We start from the raw sequence: 20,736 nt of genomic DNA on the forward strand, positions 1-20,736 counted from the left end.
AAAGCAGGCTGCCAGAGCCAGCAGTGGCAACCTGTCTGGGTCCCCTGCCACGCTCTAGAAGCTTTGTTCTTTTGTTGTTTGCAATAAATCTTGCTGCTGCTCACTCTTTGGATCTGCACTGCGTTTATGATCTGTAACACTCACCGCGAAGGTTTGCAGCTTCATTCATGAGGCCAGTGAGACCCGAACCCACTGGGAGGAATGAACAACTCCGGACGCGCCACCTTAAGAGCTGTAACACTCACTGCCAAGGTCTGCAGCTTCACTCCTGAAGCCAGCGAGACCACCGAACCCACCAGGAGGAAGAAACTCCAAACGTGTCCGAACATCAGAAAGAACAAACTCCGGACACGCCACCTTTAAGAACTGTAACACTCACCGCCAGGGTCCGCGGCTTCATTCTTGAACTCAGTGAGACCAAGAACCCACCAATTCAGGACACATTATCAAGATTCTTCATAAATGCTGATAGGGATTTTTATCAGTTTTAGTTGTAGTTTCCAATTTCTAAAAATGTTCAAGTAATTTTTTTACACCTTTCAGAACCTAGCTCATGAGTGTTGAATCAATGCTTTTTCATGTCAATTCTTTGTATAGGCATTCTTTTCAGATGTATTAAACAAGAACCCTTCACAACAAAAAAACAAAAATACACGCTTCTTTTACTTGGAGCACTAGCTAATAGGAGGAAAAGATTCAGGTAAGGTAATTTACCTTCCCATATGAACTTAAAGTTTCATGTGTCACTCTCCATTTGGGGCAACTATTTTGAAAGACATGCTAGTTAACACAGGTGAATCAGCCTTTAATGGTGATAAAGTTTTTACTATAGTAGAAACTTGTGATTCTTTCTCTTTTCAATAAGGAAAGGAGATTACCGCCAGGAGTGATTTGCCACTTATTGCAGGTTTGCCAATTTTGATTCATTAACTGAACACTCTTGCAGATTCAGGAGATAAAAATGCGGAGTGCCCAGTTAAATTTGAATTCAGATAAACACCAAAAAATTTAGTATATCCCAGATATTTCATTTTTAAAATAATAAATGTGACCCATGCAATATTTGGGACATACTTCACTATTTGTATCTAAAATTCAAGTTTAACTGGGCATCCTATATTTTATCTAACAACCCTACTGTAAGCTAGCTGTGCGAAAAATTGGTTTAGGTTGCTCTTTAATGCCTTTGGTTTGCTTTCAAAAATAAGTAGTCTCGAAACAAAGCATCCGATTTCCCAGTAGTTAGAACAACTCAATACCGGTTCCGAAGCTTCTTCAATTAAAAACGTGCTTCAAAAGAGAAACCAATTCTATGGGAGACACTTTCCCAAAAAACTCGGGTTTGGGCCACTATACCGTGAACTACAAACCTCCGCAGGGGTAGGCCCAGGCTGCCCGCCTCACACCGCACTCGCCAGCGAGCAGGGGCCCGGCACCGCAGCCCGGGACAGAGGCCTTGGAGGTTGTGGAGGTGGGAGAGGCCTCGGCCGACCCGCTTCAATCCGTCTTCTCCAAGCTCGGTGGGGAAAACAAACTTCCTGAGCGGCCCTGCCCCCTCCAGATGCCGGACGCTCTTTTCCTCTCATCCCCCACTTCTCTCCCCGTCCGGGTTGGATGGCGAAGACGGCGCTCAGAGCACGCAGCACCGGGAATTAACAGCGAGTTTTGAAATCTAGAGCTCGCAAGGTGTGCGTCGCCTGCTGCCGTTCATTCCAGAGGGTCTTCTGCTGGAGGAGGAGGGTGCCCTCGACCTCGGGCTCCCGCTCTCTCGCTCTCTTTTTTTTTTTTTTTTTTTTTTTTGGTCGGAGGAAAGAAAACGGCCCTGCGCCCGGATGCGTAGAGAGCCGACAAGTGGAAACAGGGACACACCCTCCCGTGAGCCCGCCCCAGCTGGAGCCGCGGCGCGCTGAGCGAGCAGGCGGGGCGGGAGCGCCCACAGCTCGGAGCCACCAGGCGCTGACGAGGAGCCCGGCTGAGGGAGGATGCGCCGGTGACGCCTGCGGGAGCCGCGCGCCTGGGCGGGAGGATGCTCCAGAGGGGCCTCTGGCCGTGGCGCGCGCGGCTGCTGCCGACCCCTGGCACCTGGCGCCCAGCGCGCCTGTGGCCGCTGCCGCCTCCGCCCCAGGTAAGAGCGGGTGCCGGGCTGTGGGGGTTCGGGGTAGGCTGGTGCAAAGTTTGCGTTGGACAACTTTGGCGGGAGCAAAAGCCGAGCGGCCGAGCAGTCAACTGCGTTTTGCTGGCTGCCGGGTTCCGCGCGCCGGGCGGTCCCGACAGGTGGTGGCCGGGCGGCCGACGTGGGTCACGGAGGCCAGGGCTGAGGTCAAGACTCTGGGCCCGGGGAAGGTGAAGCCAGAGCGCCGCGGCTGGGGGCGCCTCACCCGGGCCGAGATAGGGTGCGGGGACCACCAGACTTCGGCCTGGGAGCAGCAGAATAACCTGGGAGGCAGTTTCTGGGCTGCAGCTCTCGGTCAGGAGCAAGTTTCCAAAGCCGCTGCGCCGCGGGGCCGGTTCCCTCTTGGTGATCAGTGCCCGAGCCCCTAAGGAGCCCGGAAACGATGAACGGGGCAGTGACCGTCCCGGGTGTGGACGGTCGCAGGAGAGTGAAATTTCCATCCTGAAATCTGCGAGCACCTCCCTTTCCCAGAAGGAAGAAAAACTCGCGTTTTGTTCAGACACTCGAGAGACGGGTGAATTATGAGTGTGTGCTGGTGAGTAACAGTTGGCCTGACACCGTTGTATTGTGGTCTGTGGAGAACCGTGGCTTGGAGGAGGAGTAGAGAGTGGATGTGCACCAAAAAAGACTAGAAGAAGGGGAAAGCGCTGAGTTTAACGAGGATTGCGATGGAGCCTGATAGGAGCCCGGGAGTGCAAACTCTGACCCAGATGAGGAAAGACAGCCAAAGCCTTCAGGGTGTGTGTGGTTGGGGAGGGAGCTGTTTCTGAGTTTTCGTTTGTTCCTCCCCCACGCTGTTAGATTACTTTCAGATTGTTAAAGGCTTAAAAGCCAAAAAGTAAGCAGTGTGATTCTCTTGTCACTTTCACTTCCTGTTTATTTCGTTCTTTTTTTTTCCTTCCCCCCCTTTTCCTCCAGCTGTCTGAGGGCTTCAGTTTCAATTGATGCAGGGAATATTTAAGTGCATTTTTTTTTCCTTTTCATTGAGCTTGTGACCAAAGGATTAAGTGCATTCAGAAAATCAATTCCAGGAATGTTTGAAAGAGAATGAGGAAGGCCATGTTGTTACTAAATGTAAGAACAGGGGCAAACTCCTTAAAATGTAAAATGGTAGACTTATAAAGTCATTGGGGAGATGGGCTTTTTATACTTTTAAAGGTTGTACTTTTACTGTAAGTGTTGCATTGTGTAGTCAAAGAGATACCAAACATTAAAACAACCCAATACGAGGAACCCCTTTCACATGCCATTTTAAACACAGATTATTGTTTTTTGTTGTTGTTTTTGGAGACGGAGTCTTGCTCTGTTACCCAGGCTGGAGTGCAGTTGCGCGATCTCGGCTCACTGCAACTTCTGCCTCCTGGGTTCAAGCGATTCTCCTACCTCAGCCTCCCCAGAAAATAGGATGACCGGCGCGCGCCACCGCACCCGGCTAATTTTTGTGTTTTTAGTAGAGACGGGGTTTCACCATGTTGGCCAGACTGGCTGGTCTCGAACTCCTGACGTTGTGATCCGCCCGTCTCAGCCCCGCAAAGTGCTGGGATTATAGGGGTGAGCCACCGCGACCAGCCCCAAGTGTTTTCTATTAAGTCCATTTAACACGTTGAGTAGCATTTTTATGGATCCCGGGACTGGCTGCCCTTTCTCAAATTATCACCTGCAAACCCTTTTCTCCATATTTCCCATCTGATGCTGTCTAGGGTGGTGCCATTGCATACCTCAGCAGGAATGTGGATACCCTTTTAAAAGAAAATGGTACCATCGGGCTTATTAGGCCTAATAACAGGGAAACAGTAGTTAGGAATCATCGTAAGAAGCCTTATGTTTGAATGTTTCTAATTTGCAAATTTTTGTTTTAAGCCAACTGTCCAGCTATAAAGACAATTTTCAGAACTTGAGAAGTGGAAATGCTGTTCTTTATATACAGCTTTTACATTTTACCATGAGTAAACCGATAAAAATATTCTGGCTCTTGAGGAGTTTTAGCTAGGACTACTAAACCATTTTCTGCTAATCAAATTACCTGGCTATCGGGACATTTTTCATTCTAAGATTTCACTCTTTTGTGGCTTTCCCACTTGTTATGAAATATCCTGTGGGTAAAGGCAAGTATTATTTCTATTTATTTTTTTTCCCAGAAACATTCACACCCCTAGAGCCTATGAAGCAGCTAGAAAAACAAGTAGTTTGTGACCTGACAGCTCATAAAATCTTAGCTTGCAAGGACTTGTCGTAAGCAGTATTTCAAATAAGCGTTCCCAACTATAATTGGTCTTTCTGAAGTCTTTCACACTTCTATGAGTGTGCCTTATAGGAGCATTTAATAACTTTGAAAAATACACAATTCTCATACTTCATATTGTATGTGAGCAATTGTCTGCTAGTGTTTTCTGGGTGAGGGGAAAAAAACAGTTTGTTGACATGGATATACAGAATTGTTTTTTAAAGAACACATTTAGTCTGAAGCGTAGTAGAGCAAGAGCATATTGTATTCATCTTTGGGCAAGGCATGGCCTGGTGGCCATAATCACGCTCTGGTGGCAGCATCTCTGCTTGTCAGCACTCTAGCTGAGTGGTTGTCAGGGCAATCCATGGCTCCTGCTGATGTTTCTGTGCACAAAGACTCAGCTTTGAGTAATTGTGGTGCTTGGTGAGTTACATCTGAACAGAAAGCCCTTGCCTAAATGTGCCTTTCTTAATTTGGATTTTGTGCTACTTAGACTGAGAAACTCCCTGATACGATTTCATGTCCCCAGTACAACATTTGAGTCCCTACATAAGCTATGTTTAAAAAATTTTTACATCAAGCACTCTGCAGAGCAGCTTAAGTATCGAGTATGCTTTTTTTAACTTCTAGAAACAAAGCATATGGATGTTTAAATTCCACCGCAAGATGTCAACTTAGAAATTGTTTTCATCTTTTTAATTTAATGAACATATCATTCTTGTTTGACATGTTCCTACTATTCTATCTCTTGTATTTGCAGTTGGTACTTTGTATTCTACTCTATAAAACTAGCTTCAGAGCCCTCTCCTGAGGAGAGCAATTGGTTAAGTGTTGGTGATTGTATTTACGCTAGGGAAAAGACATTGATGCTTTGATCTCAAAGTAATGCTAGACCAGCTTGTCTATTAAATATTAAACATTACCACCTTTGCAGCACTTAAGTATTAGTGTGTTTTTTTAAGATTTTGCTTGTTATTGTGATTAAATGGTATTAGTGCTGTTTTACAGCAAATTCTAAGCTAGGAAATCATTTGTGTCTTGGCAGAAAGATATTTGTTGAATGAGGTACCTGTGAAACTAAGGTAGAAAACCTCGAGCTAAAACTCCTGACCTCGTGATCCTCCTGCCTCAGCCTCCCAAAGTGCTGGGATTACAGGCGTGAGCCACCGCGCCCAGCCCACAGCACTTCTTAAAAAAATAAAAGTAAAGGAAAAAGCCAGACCTAATAATCTACTCAATCTAGTAAATATCATAAGATCCTCAGGAAGAACTCATATTTGTGGGGTGACCCTTGCCAGTCTTCAAGATTTTCCTCTCTAAAGTTTACCACAGCAAAGCTTTGTGAACCTGTCAGTTTCTTGATATGAGATTCAATGTTTTATGTCATTTCTTATTTATTTCTGCTTATAGGCTATATGCATTTCTTTCTTTTCTTTTTTTTTTTGAGATGGAGTCTTGCTCTGTCGCCAAGCTGGAGTGCAGTGGCGCAATCTCAGCTCACTGCAACCTCCGCCTCCCGGGTTCAAACGATTCCCCTGCCTCAGCCTCCAAGTAGCTGGGATTACAGGCATGTGCCACCATGGGGGCCAGCTAATTTTTTGTATTTTAGTAGAGACCGGGTTTGGTTTCACCATGTTGGCCAAGATGGTCTCGATCTCCTGACCTCGTGATCTGCCCACCTTGGCCTCCCAAAGTGCTGGGATTACAAGCATGAGACACTGCGCCCAGCTGGCTATATGCATTTCAAGTCTAGCCCCATATCTTGCCTCTCTTTCACTGTTCCCTATTTCTTGCCCTCAAATCTATTCAAAAAAAATTATCTTCAATAGACCTTGTTTATCATGCAGATTTCATAGATCATTTCTCATCAATATTGTGAATCCTGGACCGAAATTTGTTCCCTAAAGAGCTGCCAAAATGCAAACTACAATACTTGTAGTGAACCTGTAATTAAGGTAAAAATTATGTAAAATCAACACATCTGGAAGTTTATGACACAGGAAACTCTCAGAACAAATGGTTACAGGGCTTGGTAGTTGATGCAAACTATACTTTAACTCAGGTGGGGATGGGGTAGCAAGGAAATAGGAAGATTTAGAGCAGGTGAGGGCAGCAGGAAGAAAAGAGGAATCCACTTCCATAAGTGAGTGAGGAGAGTAGTAACTTCAGTACTACCATCTTTCTTTGAGAGAGAACTATAGCATCAAAATTAGATTCTTACAGCAACGCCATGCAACACAATCAATATGTATTGAGCACCTTCGATGGGCAAAGCAGCAAAAAGACAAAGTGAACAAGAAAGAGACTGGTCTGCCAAACTTCCACAATTAACTACTTAGAACATATTTGTTCAAGTATTAAAGAGTTGATTTTTATTTAAAACCTTATTTATGCATCACTTTTTTCCCATTAAAAGATGCTTATGGAAAAATGGGTGGTGATATGACCAGAGGAAAATGAAGGTAGAGAAGATGAAACTATGAGTACTGTAAATACATAACATGCATGGCATAGGTCTTTCACATTTGTTAGAAGTGGGTCAAAAATCTGATCCTCAGCGTTCTGACAGCCATTGCATAAACAACACCACTGGCTATATGCTTCACTGTCTGTATAATATACCCTGCATCTGCTCTGGAGAAACCCAACTATTCTAATATTAAGACTAGACAGCAATTTCTTCCATGGGTCCTCTTAATGGGTACCTTTAACTGACTACCAATGTTTCATCAACCTCTTTTTTAAAAGGTATGCCAATGTGGAAAATTCAGTGAAAACATTTGGGTGAAGGTTCCTATGCCACAAAGTTAAATACTTAGCTCAGAGAACAGCCAGCTGGTGTGTGTTTAAAAAACAAGGAAGATTAATACTGTTAAAGTAAATGGGATAAAAAAAGATTCTTCTAGAATATGGCTGAGATAATGCTGTTTTGTTCATTATCTAATTGTTGATAACTTCTAGGATAACCTAAGATGTCTATTATATAAAGCTTTTAGGGTTCTGAAGATAATCCTGAATAAGAAATACTTCACAGATAAAAACACTGGTAACAGAATGAAGCATTAGAGAGAGACTTACTCTAATTTATTATGATATGCGAAACCCATCAAATAAATTTTCATTTCTTTTTTTTTTTTTTGAGACAGGGTCATGCTCTTGTTGCCCAGGCTGAAGTGCAATGGTGTAACACAGTTCACTGCAGCCTCAACCTCGTGGGTTCAAGCGATCCTCCCACCTCACCCTCCGAAAGTAGCTGGGACTACAGGCAGGCACACACCACCATGCCTGGCTAATTTTTTGTGTTTTGTTTGTTTGTTTTTGTAGAGACAAGGTCTCACTATGTTGCCCAGGCTGGTCTCAACCCTGTGGGCTCAAGTGATCCTCCTGCCTTGGCCACCCAAAGTGCTGGGATTACAGGCGTGAGCCACTGTGCCCAGCCAAATTTCAATTTCTTTTGAAAGGAAAAACAGTGGCCGGGCACAGTGGCTCATGCCTGTAATTCCAGCACTTTGGGAGGCCGAGGTGGGCAGATCACGAGGTCAGGAGATCGAGACTATCCTGGCTAACACGGTGAAACCCTGTCTCTACTAAAAATACAAAAAAATAAGCCGGGCTTGGTGGCGGGCGCCTGTAGTCCCAGCTACTCGGGAGGCTGAGGCAGGAGAATGGCATGAACCCGGGAGGCAGAGCTTGCAGTGAGCCGAGATCGCGCCACTGCACTCTAGCCTAGGCAACAGAGTGAGACTCCGTCTCAAAAATAAATAAATAAATAAAAGGAAAAACAGTTATTACAACCACTAAGTAAAACTTCCACTCTGTTGACTGCCTAAGATAATAAAAGAGAATTTTTCAATCATTAAGACCATTCTGACATTGACAATATTTTGTTCAATGGTGTATTTATATTCCCCTGGTAAAACAACAAAATGGCAATTTTAGGGATGAAAGGACTTTTAAGACCAATTAGACGAATCTCCTTGTTTTGAGAAGGGGACAAAACAGGCCCAAATAGACTGAATGACTTCAGCTAAGTTCACAGAGCTAAGTGGTGGTAGGGCCAGGTTGGCAGGCATTCACGTGTCGCATTGCTAGCTTAACACCAACCAAATTAGTTGCTCATTTCTATTCATGACCCAAACGCATTTAGTTTATATAGCAGATGTTAGTTAGATTAATCAATATTTAAGACCAGCCTGACCAATATGGTGAAACCCCATCTCTACTAAAAAATACAGAAAAGTAGCTGGGTGTGGTGGCAGGCACCTATAATCCCAGCTACTTGTAAGGCTGAGCCAGGAGAATTGGTTGAAGAGTAGATGTCTTTTTTGAGACGCGAGGCAGAGGTTGCAGTGAGCCGAGATCGCATCATTGCACTCCAGCCTGGGCGACAGAGCGAGACTCCATCTCAACAAAAAAAAAAAGTGCTGTGGACACAGGTGGTATTATATTCAACTGCATATATAACTTTTTATAATGTATGCACTGCCCAAATCACATTTCTGGAACCTAAAGATGAATTCGCTTATTTTCAACCTCTTGGGCGTAACAGTAAATAATGAATGCCCTGATCCTGTGCTGAGGAAGGAAGAAGGCATTATTCTATTTGATAAGTCCTTCTTGTTTTTTCTGACTCTGCATGGTACTGTATGTGTTCCTGTGGGGCATGTACAGTACATACATGTTATGTACAAACATAGTATGTTTTCTTTTGTTAAACATTTTGTTTGTTTTTGGAGATCAAGACCATCTTGGCCAACACGGTGAAACCAAATCTGGTCTCTACTAAAACACAAAAAATTAGCCGGACATGGTGGCACGTGCCTGTAATCCCACCACCAAGGCTGGCTAATTTTTTGTATTTTAGTAGAGACCGAGTTTGGTTTCACCATGTTGACCAAGACGGTCTTGATCTCCAAAAACAAACAAAGTGTTTGTTTCCTAGTGGCTGAATGGGATATTTGAACAGGGGCTTTTTATTTTATTTATTTTGAGATGGAGTCTTGCTCTGTCACCCAGGCTGTAGTGCAGTGGCACGATCTCAGCTCACTGCAACCTCCACCTCCCGGGTTCAAGCAATTCTCCTGTCTCAGCCTCCCAAGTAGCTGGGACTACAGCCGCCCGCCACCATGCCTGGCTAATTTTTGTATTTTTAGTAGAGACAGGGTTTCACTATATTGGTCAGGCTGGTCTTGAACTGCTGACCTCAGGTGATCCACCTGCCTCGGCCTCCCAAAGTGCTGGGATTACAGGTGTGGGCCACTGCTCCTGGCCTGAACAGGGGATTTAAAAAGTTATTGATGAATAACTTCTTTCTAGAGACTGACTGTAATGTGACCATAAACCTGGGGGAAAAAAAATTGTTTTAGAGAGTGTTTTGCAAAGAGACAGCATTGGCCCTCTAAGCCCTTGCTAGAGAATATTTGTTAAGACATTTTGTAGTCTAATACTCATTTCTGTAACTCGGCTTCGGGAATGTTTTAGAAGATAGAATTGGTATAATAAACCGGTTTTCACTTTTCAAGAGAAAATATAGTTCCTTTGAACCTTGTAAATACCCTTTTATGGGTTTGTTATTATTGAAACAAAGGTAAGCAGGTAAGCAGGTAAGCAAGCCTTAAAACATAAACAGCAGTTGAACCAGAGCCATGGCCTCATCCCTCCAGTTCCATCTTCTGCTCTATCTCTTCCGTATCCCAGCTCTAGCGTGGCTGAGCTAATTCCTCTTCTTCTTGTGGCTTGTCATGTATTTTCACCCCTCGTTGCTGATGTTTATGGTGTTCCCCAGGTGGTAGTGCCTCTCTCCCTTTACCCCGCTTCTTCACCCTCCTGACTTCTACTCTTTTTTCAAGGCTGAGTTTCAATAGCCACCCGCCATCTCCCCACAGACCCCTCTTCAGTTTTCATGAGGTCTCTTCAGATCTCTGAAGGCAGATTCCATTATACTTTGTTTTTCAGCCCCACAATACTTACAGAACTTACATCATTCGACCATACATTATAGTTAGTTGTGCTTGTAAGACTTTCCCACCTGGATTCTCAGCAATCTGTGGTCAGAACTGTTTCTTCTCCATCTGTGATCACCTCTGCCCTGGCACAGTAGGTACATAACAAATGAATGAATGGATAGATGACAAAGAACAAAATAGTATATAAAGTTCCTTAATGGTGTGTTCTGTTCAGGTTTTATCTTTGCAATTTCCTCTTCTCCACTTAATCTAGGGGGAAAACCTGAAGCATTCTTGTCTACTTGTTGAATAATTGAAGATTTTTAAAAAGTTAACAAAAAGAACCTTTATACATATTACATTTTCTATTAAAAATGGACAGTAGTCTTTTTTTTCTTTTTGAGACAGAGTCTGGCTCTGTCACCCAGGCTGGAGTGCAGTGACACGATCTTGGCTCACTGCAAGCTCCGCCTCCCGGGTTCACGCCATTCTCCTGCCTCAGCCTCCCAAGTAGCTGGGACTACAGGTGCCCGCCACCACGCCCGGCCAATTTTTTATATTTTTAGTAGAGACGGGGTTTCACCATGTTAGCCAGGATGGTCTCAATCTCCTGACCTTGTGATCCGCCCGTCTCGGCCTCCCAAAGTGCTGAGATTACAGGCGTTAACCACTGCGCCTGGCCATGAATAGTAGTCTTAAATCATATTTTGATTAATTGTTTTATTTCAGATATACTTTCATATCAGGATTTTAAAAGGGCGTAATTAACAAAATTTAACAAAATATAAATTCTGGAAGGACTGCCTGGCATATAAGTATTTTCTTGGCTATCCCTTTTTTTTTTTTTTTGAGATGGAGTCTCGCTCTGTTGCCCAGGCTGGAGTGCAGTGGTGTGATTTTGGCTTACTGCACCCTCTGCCTCCCGGGTTCAAACGATTCTCCTGCCTCAGCCTCCCAAGTAGCTGGGATTACAGGTGCCTGCCACCACACCTGGCTAATTTTTGTATTTTAGTAGAGATGGTGTTTCCCCATGTTGGCCAGGCTGGTCTCGAACCCCTGACCTCAGGTGATTGGCCTGCCTTGGCCTCCCAAAGTGCTGGGATTACAGGTGTGAGCCACCGCTCCTGGCCAGGTCTCTGTGTTACAGCAGCTCTGCCTGTGCCTTATCTTGTTCCAGTGGCTGACCAGCCAACCAAAAGTTTCTAAATAGATTGAGACATTGTGAGATGAATGCTGTTGGAGGCTGTCAGGAAGCAATATAAAGAAGTTCCAAGAATGATAATCCATGGTTAAACCTGAAATAGAAGAGGGCATGTAATGCATGTTATAGAGCATAACATTTTGTCTCATGCTCTCTTGGCCTGCCACTCACCCATACTATTTCTGGTTAAAAATCCATCTTTGACATCACTACTTCCATAAATAGAGCCTTTCCTGATTACCTAGATGAAAATCATCTTTCTTTCATCTATCTCCATAGAGTGTTTATTCTTTTTACTGCTCATTTGGTACTTCTGTACTCCCTTGTATTAGGGCTTTTTTATGTATTGAGCTTACCACCATGCCTGCATCCCCCCATGTACCTTCTCTTTCTCTGTACATTGTAATCTCGAAGATCAGGTGCTGTATCTTTTATATCTTTGGGCATGTATATCTTTGTATTTCTTATTCTGCTAGTACAGGTACTTGTCCTAGTGTTAAATGAATGAGGTATAAGGAGATAGCTGTCATTGTCTTTATGAGAAATTATGTTGGTCTATGTCAGAGATTGGTAAACTTTTCCTGTAAAGGTCCAAATAGTAAACATTTTCACTGTTGGTGGCCTTTGGCCTCTGTCCAAACTACTCAACTTTGCCATTGTAGTACAAAAGCAGCCGTAAATAGTACATAAATGAATAAGCATGGTTGTGTTCCAATAAACTTTATTTTCAGAAATGGCCACAGACAAGATTTGGCCCATAGGCTGTAGTTTTGGCCAGCTTCTGGTCTATAGACTCAATATCAAGATTTTGGAAGTACTAATACAGATGTTATGCTAGAGGACTAATTTAGATGTAGCAATACCGTATATGTATAGTGGGATGAGATAAGTACGTTAATAAGGACCAATTACGAAGTCATGGTTATTGTACATGGAGCTGGAATAACAGGAATGGATACAATGGAAAAACAGGAAGAATGTAAAGATGTGTAGAGATTTCAGCAGTTTTCTGTGTTAGCCTTATAACTAACCATGAGGCCACAATGCCTGGCAAGTATGAGAGAAGGAAGAGAATGGGAATGCTAGGACTAAGATGTATAATGAATTCCTGTCTGAAGTCAAGGGAAGAATCAGAGTCAGTAGTGAATTGCATTTCCTATGAGAGAAGTGACATGATGGATGAAAAGGAAAAGGCTTGGCTAAGGAACATTCAAGGCAGTGCATTGGCACAGGTGTTTATTCCAATAGGTTTATTTCTCTTTAGAATCATTAAACCATGGGTATCTTTCATCTAGCCCAACATTAGAACTTAGTGTGTGTATGTTTTTCCTTCTTTTTCCTTCCCCAAACTGTTTTTTTAAGAAACGAATTTTATATATCTTTCTGGTTCAGAGTAAGCTGTGCTGCTGAAACAAAAAAACCTAATGATTAAACTTTATTTATTTATTTATTTATTTGAGACTGAGTCTCACTCTGTCACCCAGGCTGGGGTGCAGTGGTGCGATCTTGGCTCACTGCAACCTCTGCCTCCCAGGTTCAAGCAAGTCTTCTGTCTCAGCCTCCTGAGTAGCTGGGACTATAGGCACACGCCATCCTGCCCAGCTAATTTTTGTATTTTTAGTAGAGATGGGGTTTCACCATATTGGTCGCCCTGCTCCAGCTCCTGACCTCAGGTGATCCACCCTCCTCGGCCTCCCAAAGTGCAGGGATTACAGGCGTGAGCCACCGTGCCAGGCTATTGTTAAAGCCAGTTTTTTCCCTCTTAGGAAATGGTTCTGTGATGAGCTCTACAGGTCAAGCAGTAGCTCTGCTCCACACAGTCATTCAGGGACCTAAGCTGACCTGTTCCTTTGTCATCTCTACATGTGACTTCCAAAGTCAAAAGTGCACAGAGGATGTTTCAGTTTTGCAAGATGTTATGGCCTAGGCCTGGAGTGTTACATCTCTTGTGTGTGTGTTCCATTGAATATTTTATTGAATATGTCACATGGTCACATTTAGCTTCAAGAGGGCTGAGATATGTAGTCCTGGCCAGGAACCACATTCTAGCTAAAAGTTGATTACTGTGGGAAGAGGAAGAATGGATTCTAGCAGATGTTTAGCTATATCTGCCACAGTCCCCTTGTCCAGAAACAGGGTAGTTTTGTTTTGGGGGTCACTGAATTTCCAAGACACTATTGAGCCTCACTTATAAGTGTTCCTCAGCAATAGATATTTACAAGGAAACTTTATTTCTCTCTGAAAAACTTAAAAAGTAATTTGAGCTAGAACAGGAACATTTGACACGTTATTGGGTTCATTATAAGCCGCCCTCCAGGCGTATCATAATAGAAAAGGATATAGTCTTGTACACTTACACACTAAGGAAGAGAGAGAAATACATTATAATGGTTAAATTAGAATTTGAGGCCAGAACTGAAGTTTATGCAATGACATCTGATAAGGAAGAAAATAAATACAGCTGAGAAAAGATGCTGACGATATGGTTTTAGGGAGGACTTACTTTAGAGGAATTCTGGTGATTAATAGCTAAATGATCAATAATAGTTATTAAAAGTATTATGCATATCTGGTACATTAATTTAGTAGCATTTTATAGACAAGCTTGTTATAAATATGTTCTAAAAACTGGAAATCTTAGATATTTAGGATAGTTGAAAGATGTTAACTAACTGTATCTCAGAATAAAATGTGTCTTAGTATATAATATCATAACTGACACTAATTCACTCTAGTTCAGGGTATATTTAGAAAGAGATTAATAACTATATTAGCATGACTTCATATAATGAAGTCATGTTATTTACTTAATTACGTCACTTTTGACTTATATACTTGGTTTTTTAATTTGTCAGATTTGGATGTCACTATTGATCAGTTTCAAATGCATAACTTTGAGATATTAGATATATTTTCAATGGCTTTTCATACTACTACAATATAATTATTGTTTTATATAATGAAATGGCTAGATTGCCATAGCTACATATATATTTCTTGAACTAGTCACTCTTGTGTATTGTCTGTGGAACATTAGTAAGGCTTCATTTAATGAGTTGTCCAAAGTGCTATTTATAATATGTACATATATGTAGTATTGGAAGTATTTAATATTATTATCACTGATATAAACATATTATAAACTGTACCTGTGCCCAGCAATGTCAAAACATAAAATATCATTGTAGGTCCTGTGGAATTGTCTTTTTCTGGAGTCTTATTATTCTCATCCTACACCGCACCAGACTAATCTGCGCTTAGTAAGCACATATTAACCGTTGCTTTAAGAATATTAGGAACAGGCTGGGCACGGTGGCTCACGCCTGTAATCCCAGCACTTTGGGAGGCCGAGGTGGGCAGATCATGCGGTCAGGAGATAGAGACCATCCTGGCTAACACTGTGAAACCCCATCTCTACTAAAAATACAAAAAAATTAGCCACGCGTGGTGGTGGGCACCTGTAGTCCCCACTACTCGGGAGGCTGAGGCAGGAGAACCGCGTAAACCTGGGAGGTGGAGCTTGCAATGAGCGGAGATCGCGCCACCACACTCCAGCCTGAGCGACAGAGTGAGACTCCATCTCAAAAAAAAAAAAAGGAAGAGTGGTAGAAACAAAACCGATTTAGCAATGCTAGGAAAAGGTTGTTTCTCTTAATGGGGGAGAAAAGTACGTATAGGATGAGGGAGTCCTGGCTTGGTAGTTGTGTACAAAGGATCTGGAAGTTTCCGTTGATCCACTCATGAATGATGGATTCTAGAAGCTAGTATGGCTCCTAACTAATTGAAGAGAAATGCAGCATCTGATTACAGCAAGAAACAGTTCCATTTCATTACATTGGGATTGTCACATTGATTGTCAGACTGCGTCAAGGGCATTGTGTTTTGTTACTGGGGCAGTACTTTACAAAGAACACTAACAAAGCTGGACAGGGAGGTGCATTCAGAAGATGATTAAGATGTTGAGAGTTCTTGTAGGAGATGATTAAAAGGGTTGAATTTTTTTTTTTTTTTTTTTGAGACAGAGTTTCGCTCTGTTGCTCAGGCTGGATTGCAGTGGCGCAATCTCGGCTCACTGCAGCCTCCACTTCCCAGGTTCAAGCTATTCTCCTGCCTCAGCCTCCCAAGAAGCTAGGATTACAGGCGCGCCACCACCATGCCCGGCTAATTTTTGCGTTTTTAGTACAGTCGGAGTTTTACCGTGTTGGCCAGACTGGTGTTGAACTCCTGGCTCTGCCTCCCAAAGTGCCAGGATTATAGGTGTCAGCCACTGTGCCCGACTGGGGCTGCATATTTTTAATCTACTGAAAAAGAAGCTAAGGAAAAGCAAGATATTTGCATTCAAATATCTGAGATGGTATCATGTGAAAGAAGGTTGTCATTCTGTTTTGCTTCCGAGCAAGGAAATTACTCCCAAGATAGAGCAGAATAGGTAGGCAGAGTTCAGCTCAGTTCAAGAAAATTTTTGTAACCATTCTGGCTGTTCCCTAATAGACTGCTTCTTGAAGTGTAGGACTCCCAAGTTTCTATAATAACTCAGGCAGAAGCTAAAGAAGCACTGGAAAAACTACCAACACAGCTAGAGCCTGGTGCTGGAGAAGCCATCTATATCTATGCAATAGGAGCCTGCGAAGTGAACACACCCGAACCAGGAAGCAAAATCTTTTCCTCCGTCAGTGGCTCTCTAGTGTCCTCTACTGAAAAAACTTCAGTGCCAGTCAGCAAAGGAAAAATATTTAAAGGTCCCAGATCTATTTTCACAGAGCGTCAAAAAGGGAGAATTTGAGGGCATATACAAGACGTTAATAACCATCATATGAGGAATGAGGCAGCAGCTGTTGTGCAGTACTTGAAGGTGGCAGCTGCACTCATGAGCACTGCCACGCTGGTCAGGCCAAGGAGGGATGGGAGACAGAGCCGGACTGGTCAAGCACTAATAACGAAGTGCTCATTTTAAATACAGTGTTAGTGCCTAGAATAGAAATCAGGGAAGCAGCACTTGTTCCAGGGACAGAGAATCCAACCCAGAGATGGATTGGGTAAGACAGAGATCCAAAAAAAGTATGAGACTTAACAATTGCATGAGAAGTTAGACTGAGTAGAAAGGAAGATGGGTAGATTATTGAGAAGCCAAAAAGTTAGCTTAAATAGGAGCATTTGAGACCCAGGGCTGCCGCAGGTCAGAATGGAAGCTGAGGTGATCTTAATCTCTATGCTTCCTTACATCGCTGATGTTCTCTGAGGTCCCTTGGGTACCCAGCTTTGATATCTATCACAATGTCAGAAACCACTGAGGTTTGGAGATTGATAAACTCAGATGCCTTGCTAAAATTAGCCTACTGCTGTTCATCCCTTGTTCTGCCCGCTCCTTACCATCTGCCTTCCCCACCAAGGAAAAGCTTTGGCTTATTTATAGTGTAATAACTATTTAGTGAGAGTAATTTTGTTTTAGCTTTTTATTGATATGATATTATTAATCTTTCTGTATAAGGTCATTGGGGGTTAGACTGTTTGTTGTGAGGTTTTGCCTGAAACCAACTCAAGTGTACTACTCATAACTGTTGTTCATTTGAGCTTAAGCTTGGCTGCTGTACTGACAGGTTATGGTCCATCTTGGCATATGAAATTCACTTTATAACGAATCCAGCCACATTCGTTTAATTAGTTTATTCAATTTAGTGGGATTGTGCTGCCATTTAATTAGTGGAGTCTGAATTTGTGCCAGTGACTAAGCATTGTAATCAACAGTTGTTATGCCTGCAATTATGTGAAAACTGACACCAAAGTCTAACCTCTCTTGGAGAGAAAATATACCACCTTAATGTATCTTTCACACTAAATTAGGATGAAATATCTTTATAGTTATCCCATTTATGTAAGGCTATTAGACATTAGAAAAAGGTCATAAGTATAGCAGTGACCATTAAAATTATTAATATTATAATAGCATAGTAATATTCTTGGTTTTGAAACTTTAGAACAGCTTTGTAGTCTGTGCTAGTCACACTGCTTTCCTGGGAACCTTTTCACTCTTATCTACCTGGTTTAGTCGAATTGGCCATCTTAGTCCAACCTGACCTTCATTCAATTGGCCACCTGACCCAGGAATTTAGAACTAAGTCTAGGATTCTCACCTCTGCTGGCTGCTCTTTTGAATAGTGGAGTTGTACTTGGGGCCATTTGGTGGTGACCATTTTCTACCATGTGGACCAAGAAGCAGTAACAATTCATTTTATAGTGATAAGCAGAATGATGCTGACAGGCAGATAGGAGGAGACGAAATACGGATCAAGAGGACTTCCCAACCTCAATATAACACTCCAGTTCCTGATCCTGAGTCCATTCCTGAGGCTTAATTAAATCCTTCTATGTAGTCTCCGTTAGAGACATTCCTAAGTCCTCAGAGTAAATTTCCATTCTTACTTATGGTAAGTCAAGTAGGTATTTGTTTCTTTCATCCAAATAACAAATATATATGAAGTGATCATTCAAACTTATCAGAAAAACATTAAGAAATGGGTAAAAGACATGAGTGGTTTTCAGAACAGGGAATAAAAATGCAAATAAACATGAAAAGTGGTCAGCCTCACTGATAGTCAAAAAAATGCAAAAACAATAGTAGAAAAAGATAACATTTGCCTTTTTTTTTTTTTTTTTTTTTTGCCTGTCAAATTGCCAAAGAAAAACAAAAAACTCAAAGCGTAAAGCATGGCATGATGTGGGAACTCTTTTGTGTTGCTAGTGAGAGTGTAAAGTGATTGTATAATTCATGGTCCAACAGGAAACAGATGGCCCACTTAGATTAGGATAATTAGAGGGAAGTTTATACACAAAGGATGATTCACAGAGATGTGGGCGCAGGGGAACCACTAGGGATGGTGTACTAACCTTGGACTAGTATTGATGGGCAAGATGAAGGGGTTGTGGACAACAACCCTGTGTCAAGGGCCAAGCCAGATACTCAGAAATTCTTTCTTTTCTTTCTTGTTTTTTTTTGAGATGGAGTCTCACTTTGTTGCCCAGGCTGGAGTGCAGTGGCGCCATCTCGCCTCACTGCAGCCTCTGCCTCCCAGGTTCAAGTGATCCTCCCACCTCAGCCTCCTGAGTAGATGGGATTACAAGCATGTGCCACCACGCCCAGCTAATTTTTGTATTTTTAGTAGAGCCAGCGTTTCGCCATGTGGGCCAGGCTGGTCTTGAACTTCTTACCTCAAGTGATCTGCCTGCCTCAGCCTCCCAAAGTGCTGGGATTACAGGCGTGAGCCACCACACCTGGGCAGAAATTATTTCTTTATGGTTCCTTTAATCATGAACTTTCTAATATTATTAAAACTGAAATGGAAAAATCCTCAGTCCAGGTTAAAACTTCAGGTGCTTTATTCAATCATTTTTAATGACAGAGCTAATTTTTTCCAAGTAAATCCTGTGCAGTTTTTAATACCAGCAGCTTTTGAAGTCAGCACTCCTTTTGTTTCATTAATAATACATGTAAAACAATAGCTAATGCTTAGCATGTGCCATACACTATCATGAGCTTTGTCTCACTCAGTCCCCCTCACTTCTGGGAGTCCTAGGAAATAGGTACTGATATTACCCTGTATTTACTGATCAACTGATAAAGCAACTAAGGCTCAGACCCAGCCTGTCACCTGACTTAATTGAAGTAGAGCTTTGAATATTGCTAAAACTTGATCATTTCATAGCCTAAAATGGGTACTTGAATTCTTTAAGACCTATGAGATTAAATATTAAAAGGGACCACAAAAGTGACCTAGCCACATCAGTTTTATGTGGAAAACTTCAATTAATTAAAAGAGAGTTTGATTCTTTGCATAGTCAGATGTCAAATATGACTTCAAATAATCCAAGAATACTGGGCAAGGAACTTCAAAAGAGTTTGGCTCAGTATCGTATCTGTAGCAAAATTAGAGTTTAGTACATAGCTATCTCTTTTGTTGCTTAAAACCAATCTCTCTCTTCCCCCCACACACACAAAATCCAGTATCTTAAATTTTAAAGTTATCCTCCTAAGTGCTCATAAACCAATATATGGGAATATAGTTCTTGAAATCTGAATGGCTGGTTGATGTATGAAAATTTGATAACTCATTAAAAATAACTTGTTACAAAATATTTTCTGTATGTACAATCTCATATAATTTCTACATGGCCTTGTCATACATCTTATATAGATGGGAAAATTGAGGCCCAGAAAGGTTAAGTAAATGTTTCACACAGTTAGTAGGTAGTTGAGCCAGGACTTAAATCCAAGTCTTCATAATGAATCTCATACTTTTTTTTTTTTTTTGAAACAGGTTTACTCTGTTACCCAGGCTAGAGTCCAGAGATGCTATCTATCATAGCTTACTTAGCTTACTGCAGCCTCAGCCTCCTGGGCCCAAGCAGTCCTTCTGCCTCAGTCTCCCAGATAGCTGGGACTACAGGTGTGCACCACCATGCCTGGCCAATTTTTCTTTTTTTAAATTTTTTGTAGAGACAAGGTCTCACTGTGTTCACAGGCTGGTCTCAAACTCCTGGCGCAAGTGCTTCTCCTGCCTCGGCCTCCCAAAGAATCTCATGCTTTCAAAAAATGACATTGCCCTATTTTTCTCCTCTCTCTTTTTTGAAGCACAGAAATAGACATGGGCAAACTGAAGATGAACCCTATGAAGGAAATCTCCTTAATTCCTGGAGAATAAAAATGAACAAGTCACAAGAAAAATCAGCTTGCTCTTTGAAAGTATCAGGACTTTTATATTCTACTTTCCTTCTGTTTACATAACCATATCCTGTTCATTGGAGTCCCACCTCCAATATTCTTCACACTTGCTTCCGCTGCCTTCATTGTCACTGATACACTATACAGGGCATTGGTTTTTCCCATGATTTGTTACTTCTGTTAGACTAGACATTCTCTGAGGTCAGGGACCATGTGTGATACTTCTGTTTTGTACTTTAAAATGCATGGTTGTGGATTTGAAACTCAGAAGTGTATGGGTTGATTTCTTTTTCCTCCATAGCATATTTGAGTTGTTGAGACTCTGATTAAACCTCACTTTTTTTTTTTTTTTTGAGACGGAGTCTCGCTCTGTCACCAGGCTGGAGTGCAGTGGCGTGATCTCAGCTCACTGCAACCTCCTGCTCCTGGGTTCAAGCGATTCTCCTGCCTCAGCCTCCTGAGTAGCTGGGACTA

General features: G+C 42.3%; 1 protein-coding gene across 8 annotated transcripts in view; it reads left to right on the forward strand.

Moving 5' to 3' along the window:
• The first annotated feature begins 1,409 nt into the window (after window positions 1-1,409).
• MCUB (mitochondrial calcium uniporter dominant negative subunit beta) overlaps window positions 1,410-20,736 on the forward strand; it is a 124,447-nt gene continuing 105,120 nt past the window's right edge. For 2 of the 8 annotated variants that reach the window (XM_054683274.2, XM_063809727.1), the window contains exon 1: window positions 1,777-2,125. In XM_054683274.2, the coding sequence (XP_054539249.1) occupies window positions 2,027-2,125 (99 nt within the window). In that variant the 5' untranslated portion in view covers window positions 1,777-2,026. Of the gene's footprint in view, window positions 2,126-20,736 lie in introns of all 8 variants that reach the window. The other 6 variants (XR_010156666.1, XM_063809726.1, XM_517392.8 and 3 more) reach the window with 5 other exon arrangements.

This window comes from Pan troglodytes, chromosome 3, assembly GCF_028858775.2.
Source record: "Pan troglodytes isolate AG18354 chromosome 3, NHGRI_mPanTro3-v2.0_pri, whole genome shotgun sequence".
Lineage (NCBI taxonomy): Eukaryota > Metazoa > Chordata > Mammalia > Primates > Hominidae > Pan > Pan troglodytes.